An 11,126-nucleotide genomic window follows, 5' to 3' on the forward strand; every position below is an offset into this window, starting at 1 on the left:
CATTGGTTCCGGATGTGCACCGGTCCTGCGCTCCACCAATATGTCAGGCTGTAAGAAACCTCGAACTGTAGCGAATCCACTAGAATCGACTATTACAACGCCGAGCGAAAGAATCCTGAAAGAATGCCACAACTTATATATAGACAACAACAACGGTAAATAACGCATAAACATTTTCATTTGTAAACACGCGAGGCGGCGCTACTTTAGTGTCTTAAACATTATGCAACATTGTATCGTGTAAATCAACTCCGCAAGGTCATAAAACGTGTGACATATTGAATCTGTCATCTTATTTCCAAATCAATGTTACTTAATTTATTAGATATAAAATGTCCAATCAACAACGAGCAAACAAAAATAAAAGTCATTCAAAAGGTATGTCACTGGCTTTGTTTCAAAACTTAGTGAGGTGCCTACCCGGACAGCATTCTGGGTCATCCTGCTTGTTGTCACAAATATGACTTGCTGATAATTCTGTCTAGTAAGGAATTATAATTTCGCACACTATTATGCCCCAAAATGCTGTCTTGGTAGGCAGCACAGTATGTTTTGAGAGACAGCCGTGTTGACCAGTTGTTTCTGCATGTCACTGTTCTCCTGTCTGCGGGCCAATGCTTCATATGTCATATAAAAGTACACGATGATCTGTATAGAAAGTACAGTACGTCTAAACTGAAAGGTCTATAATAGGCCAGTGTATTTGGGAGATATAAGGTGCAATAGGTTATACTGTAGCGATGGAAATTCTCTCACATTATTTTGTAGATCTTGTTTTGAGTCACACCTTTCATCTTTATGTATTCATGTATTATTATTTTGATAATGAAGCCCTGTGTTCTTCTGCGTGTTTGTAAAAGGATTAGTGAAAATTGCAGAGAGTTTGGGGCTCAGGCTACTACCTCCTCGGAAAAAGATTATAGTTATGATTATGGGAAACCACTCGGCCGGGAAAAGCTCCTTTATTAACTGGTAAATACACAACTGACATCAAAAACACATTGTAACTGATAACTGGACTAAATGCTTCTACATCTGTTTATATGGAATGCTTATTATGAACTCTCTCATTTTGTTATATCGTAAAAAGAAATGTATTCCTTTAATTGTCTCGATTGTAAAAAAACTAACACGCGTGTCTTTTAGGTATGTTGAGGAACACATACAGAAGACAGGTGTTGCAATAGAGACACAAGGCTTCACGTTTATTACCAGTGGCAGGAAACGAGAATCTCTTACTGTGAGTATGAACTCTCGGGCTCTATACTGCGACCCAAATTCTCAGAAATGCGATAGTTGTTTTACACCGTCCAAGGTAAAATTTCACAGGGGATTGCGTACAACCTGACAAGTGTTCCGCACATGCAGCTGACGTAAAGAAAAAGACCTATCCAGTGTAGTATTTGCTGTGTTAACTTCAATCTTTTGAAATGTCCTATTGCAATTGAAACAACTCGTATGTCAAACACTAAACTCACGATACTCTCTGTCCAGCCCTCTGTCTGAACCCATCAAATCAGTCAAGTGGTTAGTAAGATTTAGTATTTAAAGTTTATTTATGACAATGTACATATGTAATAATTTAGTTCTGAGTCACTTTGCAGTTTTGAGCAATCTAATTTAATTACATTTTATGTGGTAAAAATACAGAAGGCCAGTGGAAAAATTGCAACAAAGGAGGATTGTGAAGAGTCACAGGTTATAGTTGTGTTCGATCATTTCATGGCCAATATATAACTTGAATATAAAACTAAATAATAACAACTGTATAAAATAACAAATAGAAAGTTTCTTTGCATTTATTTTGGATTTATTGGGCTCGCAAGCGCGAGTGACAAATTAATAGAACGATTCATCAACTGAGGTTATTATGATTACTATAAAAAAGGCTGCGACCAAATTGTAAGTTGGTCCGAAAGTGAAAGTTTGTGGGAAAGATTTGTCGTTCTCACTGGTTGATGCTCGAAAGTGATAAACACGTGGTTGCTGTTTCCATCTCAGATCTTTCAGCTGAAAGCCACAATCTTTTTTAGTTGCTTTGAACAAACACATTTGCTTTTTAATGCAACCTTCTGTGTAAGTGTGTCATTGCTATAGTACAGATGTAGTGTATGTTTCGAAGAGTGCTGTTGATTCTGTGGGCTTCAATAATAAATGGCTCATGGGTCACATATTGACCCTGTGCTCATTAAGACCAACAACAGTCTCTGACTGCATGTAATACCCTAAAGGTTACTAGACATTGAGTGCCGTTTAAGAACTCCAGTCCAGAGAGATCAATCAACAAAATACCTATTGCAATCATTTAAACATTAAAGTCGGCATGAAATTAAAAAAAGGTAATTCTTATTTTTTGACCCAGCGGTGAAGATTTATTAGAAATGATTATTTATCCTTGCACATCAATATTTTATTTAAATTAATTTGCACTTGTAATCTTTAATCAAAAACGTCAACCTCCTCCCCCTCTCAAAACGATTTCACTTCTGGCGAGAGGGCAGGGCTGCAATGACTAACTGATTACAAAACTCAGGTGATTGTAACTGATTACAAAAATCAGGTCCCACCCTACATTTACGTCTAATTTCAGAAGTCATTTCACTCGGGCATATATCACGATACGGAAAAAAAGACAAAAAAGATTGTGGTGTTTTAAGTTAAATGTCTAGAGTTGGATTTTTAGCGCCCACTAGCGATGAGTTTGAGAATTGCAAACAATCTCTCAGTCCTCCACTCACCCCTCCCTTTCGAAACACGACGGTGGCCACCGCAGCACAAAAAGATGTTGTCGGCTGAGACAGCTGGTCTTCTCATGTTGACCCAGGGAAGAAAACATGAGAAAAGCATTAGAAAGCCTAAAAAGAGCAATTACATAAAATAAAGGGTCTGTGGATTTTAAGGATAAAAATAAGGATAATTTCAGGTGGAGCTAGGACCTACGTTAATATTTTAAAGACTTTAAAGACGAGTTTGGACCCGCGGTACTGAGGCTTTTAGCAGAGATACTCATCGATATCAATGGAGATACTGTCCAGCAGAGAGACGTTTGAGAGAAAGATCTTCTAAAAACCCCCGAGGAGGTTGCTTTGATTCGGATCGGTATTTGAGTAACATTGTTTTTTCTATTTGTTAGAACAAAGATATGTTTTCGTTGTTGTAATAATAGCTGTGTGACAGAGCAGTTTGGAGCGTAATTCTTTATTGTGTGTATATATATATAGTGTATTTCACGTATTTGATTCATTTGTATTACTATTTGCGTGGTCTGAGCTATGATTAAGCTAAGCATTTCATGCTTGCGTTGCACAGCACGTTTGAGCTAGCTAACAGTAAATAGCAACACTGTTAAAGGCATTTGATCTGACAGCAAGATAGCCGTTAGGGGTAAGTTTGTAGACATTTTTCCCCCATTTGTAAAGTCAGCGACAACCGGACTATGTACCGTAGGGTAGAGGAAACTCGCTTTGTAGAGCTGTTTGTCCGTTTAGGGCTACTGTACAAAACATGGCGGCGATTGTAGGCCTGCTCTGTAAGGTAATACAAACAACAGTTCATTACGTAAGGTCTTTATACACCTCTGAAGACATAGTTTTGAATATTATATTGCATTTCTGTCAATAGATCCTCCCAAAAAATCCCACATTGCTCCTTTAAGAAAATGTAGTGTTTCATGTAGCCTTAAACAATGTCATGTGGTGCATCTGTTTTATTTTTTCATATCATTTCCTTAACATTTTTTATACAAGTTCTCAGTATTTTAAGTGTTTAGAAACAAAGTATTTGCATTTCACTGAGTTTTTGTAAAAAGTAATGATCTTATATTCTGCTCTATATTGCAACATGAGAGAGGTACCAGACTGTGTGATAGCTTGCTTTAGTCAGTGGCTCATTCTGGAATCAGAGGGCTTGTTTTACAGTAGAGGTGACACAGTGTTTCATGCATTCCGACTTCTTAACCATGTTAAACGTGCTGGCTTCTCATGCTTGACACTTGTCAAAAAAAAGAGTTTGACGTAGTATTTCTGTTCTCGAGCGTTCATATAGGTTTCGTAAAGTTTTTTTCGAACATGAAATTCCCTTACGTAACAATTTTTCCTAGTCCCTTATTGGACAATCCTCCTGGAAAAGCACGCCCACGTGTTAACCCACGAGAGCAAGATGAAAGAGCGTTCAGGGCTCTCCTGTTTTCGGAAATAATCAAACAGCTGTATCTGTCTTTTATCAATTTGATCAAACTAAATCCTCTTCGAAGATACGAAGAATGCAATACTATTGGCACTCAAGATTAATATGAGATTGGCAGAAACTGCGTGTGTTACGTCCACTTTAAGATGCAGCGTCTCGTGCAGCATACTGAGCTCTGCCTCTCTCTCTCTCTCTCTCTCTCTCTCTCTCTCTCTCTCTCTCTCTCTCTCCTTCAGTCTTTTTTGTACAGTCTCTGTGTGCAGAGCTCAACATGAGTCATGTTATTATAGTGAAGGAGTGATATGAAGGGATTATACATTTTATACAGGAAGGAGGCAAACAGCAGAACAGGAAGAGATGTGCAGCATGGTCATCTGTGTCACGCCGGCACCCAGTCTGCAGAGAGAGAGAGAGCAGGGAGACTCCCTACAGAAGGGCCTGGCTTCTGACTTCACATCAAATACTCTGCTTTTACCGTCTCTTATCACCTTTTGCTTTTTTTCTTACAGGGAAATGCAACGTTACACCTTTACCCACATTTCAGACCACTGCTGGAGTTCAAAGGTAGGACTTATACATCATCTGATATGCTTGATTCGGTTCTATCATTCATATGTGACATATATTGAAACATTGTTTGGGTTAATCTACTTGTTAAATTGTGATATGTAAATTCCTATATGTGTGACATTTATACCTGTGTCAGTCTCCCTAGAAATTGGCAGTGTGTGTTAGGTCTTAAATTATAGATTTTAGCAGCTTTCAATGTGACATTTAAGGATTGGATGTTGTGTCTTCTTTGGTTTTCCTTTTTGAGAACTGCCATGTTTTAAAAATGTGTCAATCGAAAGACAATATTTCGCTCCGTGCTCCGTATACAACTCACACATGCATCTAAAGTCTTCCTAATTGATATTTACACAATGAGCATTTATTAACTTACTCAGATTTGTTAAAAAAAGCAGATTTGGGGGAGAGAAACTGGGAGTTTAAGGCTGCGTGTGCAGTCCACGGCTGTGACTAACAGCTTGCACTGAGTCATGCGAGCGGACTTGTGTCGAGCACAGTACCCGCCTGAAGCCGTAACACATAGAAATGCATTTGCATTCGCTCCCTATCGCATATAAGACTTGTTTATGCAACTGATCTGACGTGACTGTTAAGCAGAGTTTGGACTGTGCTGGTACAGGTGGATGCTTATCGATTGTATTTTACGTTACACTTATGGTGGTCTTCGGTACAGGTGGATTTTCTTTGGGCGTGTCGGAGGGCATCAACACTGCACGCTGATTGTGCAGTTTTCGTTCAGTGGGCAGTGTGGGTTCACCAAGTGCGCTGAGAATGAGTCATTCATATTGACAGAAAAATCTTCCCACGTTACTGCTACAGAAGAGCGTATATGTAGCCAAATGCTGGAGTGTGATAGGAAAGTGGTGTATGATAACTTCTTTGTTCAAAGTATGTAGCCAGATTTATGTTTTTTTATATCTAAGCCTTGGCTGTGTAGGCAACGTTTTTTTTTTTTTGAGACTTTAGATCATTTAGGTTTTTTATGGCATAAGTTTGACATCGCACCATCTAGGTAAAAATTATTATTAGCTAGGAGACCTAAAGGTTTCTCCTTGTGTTTGAGCACATTTCCTTAAATTTCCTCTTAAAAGTGTATTGATAAATAATGTCAGAGCATAAAAACGATTCATATGAAAATCGCTCACCTTCGATTTTTTAGTTTGTGACATAGTTGAGATCTCTTCCGAAACTCTAGATGCGACAAGCTAGATGACTTGGGGTCTTTTTGGGGTGGGGTCCGATATATTTTCTGCGAAAAAACTTAGCTGTTGTTGCTGTACGGATAAACGGAATATTAAAGAGACATCTGTTTGATCTTCAGATTTCTGATTGGTGCATTGTTTGGGTGTGGTTCGGTTGGTATGGCTTGCTTCAGTAAGACTGGACTTCACCGTCAGGACTCGGATCTCTCCGCAGTAGTGCTGCTTTGCGGAGTGAAGATGACTCGGCTCTTTCTTGACCTTTGACTTTTCTCTAGTGGACGAGATCTCTCGGTATCTCCTTCCACCCATCAGCAGTAATGTCAGCCGGATGAGACGCGTCTCTCCGATTACGTTTTCACCCTCAAAGAGGCTCAAAGCTCCGTTAGAGATTCTAAGCCCCGACCTATTCAACACTGTCTGATTTTATCATGGTGTGACTGCAGAACAAAAGTGACTGTTTGAGCGCTGGGTTATGGGAAGTGCCGATCACAGATGCGATCTTTTTAATACAGTATCTCGCTTATTACTCATACTCTCTTAAGAAAAGGTGCTTCAAAAGGTTCTTCGATGCCATAGGCCAGTCCATAAAGAACCTTAACAACTTTAGAACCTTTCTGTTTCACAAAAGGTTCTTTGTGGCGAAAGAAGTGGCTAAAAAAGTAAGAAAAGCTTTGACTGAATGGTGCTTTCTAGCCTTTGAAGCACCTTTATTTTTAAGAGTGTAGATTAAATTGAGAGCAAATGGAAACTTCTGAGTCAGAAATGTCTCGGCAATGTCTAAAATTGAGCTCAGATTTGTCAAGTCTGCAATCAAAAGTCAATATTACTCAAGATCTCCATATGAACTACTCAAAAATATTACTTGGAATTTATGTTTCTTGCCACTTAGTCTTATTAAATAAGGTAAAAGAGCGAAAAGGACCGAGCGGTTTGGGGGTGTGTTGATGCACCTTTGGTGAATGCAGATGAGTTAGAACAAGACCGGTCTGTGTGAGATCGTGAACATGTGCCATCGCTGAAAGAGCTTTAGTGTTCATTGCGGATGTGTTGAGAGGGCGGAAACGTTTGATGAGAAACATGGCAACGCCCTGGCAACCAGCCACATCATCTTAGCATTGCCATGGTTTTGGTGTCAGTTGGGTATTGGCTGGCTGGCGTTACCTCACAGTCGTTCTTCACTGGCTAGCTTTACTTGGCTCCACCTTAAAGCTGCCAGTTGAAGAGCTGTTGTGGGTGACCATAACAACAGACAACCAGAGACGAGACGATTCAATTGAAAGAGTGAAGAGCAAATCGGAATTCAGATACAGTAAATATTAGTATCTACAACAACAAGTAGTTAAATGTCAAACTAAATGGGAAATATGTTTTATGTTGTATTTATGCGTATATTTATTGATTATATTGAATGACAATACTGAAACTACTTGATTCCGATTGGTCAGACATTGTGGTCAATGCCTTTTTTGTAAATTGTCTGTATAACCGATAAGGAAGAAAAATCACAGTTGAGATCTCACAAAATAAAGATTAAAAAAGAGATTAAATGGAAGTCTCATCTGTGTCTCAGATATTTCTCCTGAGAAAAAGAGGCGGAAATGCTCACAAATGTCTCGAGATCTCAACAATGTCTCAAACCGAGGTCAGATTTGGCAAGTCTGTATTAAGAGTCAGTATTATTGAAGATCTCAATATGAACTCAAACATTTCTCATCACATTTACACAAATCCAGATTATTTTACCTCTACAATCTACATTCATTTGACACCTGTTTCAACAATTGTCTCATTTGCTTTTATTTTTATTTCTCCTAAGCAATTTCCAAGAATCCAAGTTGATACCTAATGAAACACAACTGAGAATTCCATCAAGTCTCCAGAGCTATGAAGGCTTTGGGAATTGACATTTGTTTAAGAGGATTCCTATTTTTTAAAGGCCCGGGATCTTTGGGTAATATGACAGCATGTTGGGGTTTATTCACAGTAACATTTATGATTCCAGACGAATGCTGATTCATATTTCTTCTGGAAGAGCACTTTTATACATGTTTGTAGTTATATCGTAGGTGTGACGGATTACCTGAGAGCTGAGATCTCCACCTCCAAACAGAAGAAGTTCAGCTTGGTGACGTTTGTCGACACTCCGGGGTTGGTGGATGGAGATATGGTGTACCCGTTCGACGTCAACAACGCCATCACCTCTTTCGGTAGGACTGCGTCTAAACACTTTGTGTGTTTGTTTGCATAAACTATTGTCACTTGTATGAATGTCTAAAAAGGATTTGTTTGACACATCTGTCTACAGGAGAGCAGGCGGACCTCATCTTTGTGTTTTTCGATCCGATGGGCCAGGCGTTGTGCAAGCGCACGTTGAACATCGTGGAGAAGCTGAGCGAGAATTGTGGAGACAAACTGAGATTTTACCTGAGCAAAGCTGACGAGGCTGGACGAGAAACGGACCGACAGGTGAGTCGGTGTTTCTGAGAGAAAGTCTTAAAGGGATCGTTCACCCAAAAATAAAAATCTGTCATCGTTTGAGATATTTTGAGAAATGTCTCCGTGGTTTTGTGTTCATACAATGGAAGTGAATGTTGTTCACGAGTTAATTTTGGTGGATCTGTTCCTATAATTTGACAGATTTCCCAGATGTATTTAAGGGAAAATATAGTACAGGATTTTTACGAAAGTAGGTTTCCAGATGGTTGTAGTATGAGAGGTTGAGTAAATACAGCATATTATTCAAATAAACAGGGTCTTGATTTCAATGTCATGTTTTGGTAACATGAGATCCGGATCTTCTTGTTATAATCATGTTTAGAAAGCCGAGCAGGTGTCACTTCAGATCTAGGACACCGGGAGATTCTATGTGTCACTTAGTCTGACATCAGAAGGTCAAAGATCTCACGCACGCTGCTGTTTTACCTCCCACAGCGAGTCATGATGCAGATCGTCCAAGAGCTGTGCAGACGACCGGGACTCAACAAATGTGGCTTCGAAATGCCCACCATATACATCCCCAACCCTCAAAACGTAAGAACGACAAACAAGTTTTAAATTGCTGGCTGAAAGAATCATCACAATTCCTTTCGTGAAGGACAGATGTTAATATGACATTTCAAAAATAGGCTTAACGCAAAGTAAAGTCATTTATCTGCATTGACCTGGAACCAGACGCGAGTCATTGAAGGTCTGCTGTATGCAGCGACACTGTTGTGAAAGTGGAAACAGATGGATGGCTCTCTACAGCATATACATCCAGCCGTTCCGAGCCAAACCTAAAACTAAAAGGAAAACATGAAGCTGTTTTACACAATACATTAGCGCTAAAAAAGCTTCCTGTTTTTGTTCAAAAGTTGCTGATTTTATAATGATTAAAATCACTTATGTATCACTTGCGTATATCTTGATTTGTAATTATGTTAGTGAAGAATAAAAGCAGAATAAATCTTGTTGCAGATGTTTGAATACAGATGTGTGTGTGTGTGTGTGTGTGTGTGTGTGTGTGTGTGTGTAGCCCAGCAGATGTGTCAATCAAATTGATGAAGTGTGTGAGACTGTTGAGAAGAGTATAAACCAGGCGGTGCAGAAAACTCTTAACCAGCTGGAGAAAGAGTGTGACCTCATCATCTCTACCATCAGCAATACACTGGAACAGGACAGGTACTCTGTCTGTCCGAATGCCTGCCTGTCTGACTTTCTGTCTGTCTGCCTGTTAGTTATTCAAGTCTGTCAGTTGTTAGTCATTCTGCTGGCTGCCAGTCATAGGTCTGTCTGTCTGCTTGTCTTTTTATCAATCTGTCTGTTTGTCTTAATCCAGAGCTACCTAAACTTCAGAGGTGTAAAGCCCCCCAAAGACATACCAAAAGCTTCAAGCCCCCATATTCTTTTATTTCTTGATTGTAAAAAACACAATAAAGTACCTTCAAATACAGTATTTTTTCATCTGTAATACCACAACATTTGTTAATCATCTCATGTAATGGAAGATAATAATCATGTTATGTAAGATAATACAACCACGTAAAAGATTAAGTAACGTTATTTTCAAGTTTTCTAAATGTTGTATTTATAGGGTTTGTGTTTAGGTAAAACTATCATTTTAAACGTTGCAGATACAGCACACAGTTTGTGAACAGCGGACTAAATTCTTATGTATATTTATTGTGACACAATATCACGATAACATCACACTCACTGTGCAATATTTATCAGTTCATTGTGTGTTTGTGTCTCAGGATGAATGTGAGCTGTAATAAAAGCAACTGCTTTCATTCTTTCCTGTGTGGATTTCTGGGAATCTTCCTCCCATCGCTGTTCATCCTCAGCTTCATCATCAGCACTTTTGCGCCAGAGGAGCTGGACGCTCTCGTAGGCGAGGGATTAGCTAAAACGCTCTACTTATCCACCGTGAGATCTTATTTTCCTGCAAAACTTCTTTTCCTCCCGTCGTACGTGCGTTGACTTTGTCATGTTGTTTTTGTTTGTTCAGGGTGTAGTTGTGTATCTGTGGGAGTGGGTTCCTGAAGACTGGCAGATCGTGTTTGTGATCATATTTGGTGCTCTCTGCTACCTTTTAGTTTTTCTCGCCAAATATTTTGCACGGTAAGCAAAATCTTTTCTGAAGAAGTTTAGTTCCGTTTGCAATCACAAGAGGGCATGCTTACACAAAATGCTCCACTATACAACATATAACATCTTTTACTGTAATCTTTTGGTCTTGCCAACAATTGTTTATGCATATTTGTTGTCCAAAACAGGTATTGAAACATGCATTGTGTCTTAATGTTTATGTCATCGGTTAAACATAAGTTATTGTTTCAGCCAAAGCAACAAGACCCTGACTAAGAGAGAGAAGAAGAAGCTGGTGGAATACAGTGATTTTGTTCAAGATAGTGTCAAAGCCAAGAAGGTAAAATTTTACATTACAGAGTAGCGTTACTTTAAAGGTGTCCTGAACTGGCCGTTTTAATCATTTTATTCTGTTGTCTGAGGTCTACTTATGACATTCGCATGGTTTTTACATTCGAAAACATCAAAATAAGTAATGCTCGGGTTTTGAGGCCGTCTCGACAAACGTTCTGTTTTATGCCACATTGAAGACTTGGAAGTAAACGCCCACTGCTATGATATGAAAATGCAAATTGTTTATATATTTGATAACACCATAAA

The 11,126-nt window shown here is 39.0% G+C and overlaps 1 protein-coding gene across 1 annotated transcript in view; it reads left to right on the forward strand.

The window, feature by feature from the left end:
- LOC306891206 (uncharacterized protein) overlaps window positions 1-11,126 on the forward strand; it is a 13,150-nt gene continuing 2,024 nt past the window's right edge. Inside the window, exons 1-11 of the mRNA XM_079451277.1 lie at window positions 1-155; window positions 861-972; window positions 1,147-1,240; window positions 4,695-4,749; window positions 8,024-8,164; window positions 8,263-8,423; window positions 8,889-8,987; window positions 9,472-9,617; window positions 10,193-10,364; window positions 10,447-10,559; window positions 10,779-10,866. Of these exons, the coding sequence (XP_079307403.1) occupies window positions 41-155; window positions 861-972; window positions 1,147-1,240; window positions 4,695-4,749; window positions 8,024-8,164; window positions 8,263-8,423; window positions 8,889-8,987; window positions 9,472-9,617; window positions 10,193-10,364; window positions 10,447-10,559; window positions 10,779-10,866 (1,296 nt within the window). The 5' untranslated portion in view covers window positions 1-40. The remainder of the gene's footprint in view (window positions 156-860; window positions 973-1,146; window positions 1,241-4,694; window positions 4,750-8,023; window positions 8,165-8,262; window positions 8,424-8,888; window positions 8,988-9,471; window positions 9,618-10,192; window positions 10,365-10,446; window positions 10,560-10,778; window positions 10,867-11,126) is intronic.

Source organism: Barbatula barbatula (genome assembly GCF_947034865.1).
Source record: "Barbatula barbatula genome assembly, chromosome: 2".
NCBI classification, from domain to species: Eukaryota; Metazoa; Chordata; class Actinopteri; order Cypriniformes; family Nemacheilidae; genus Barbatula; species Barbatula barbatula.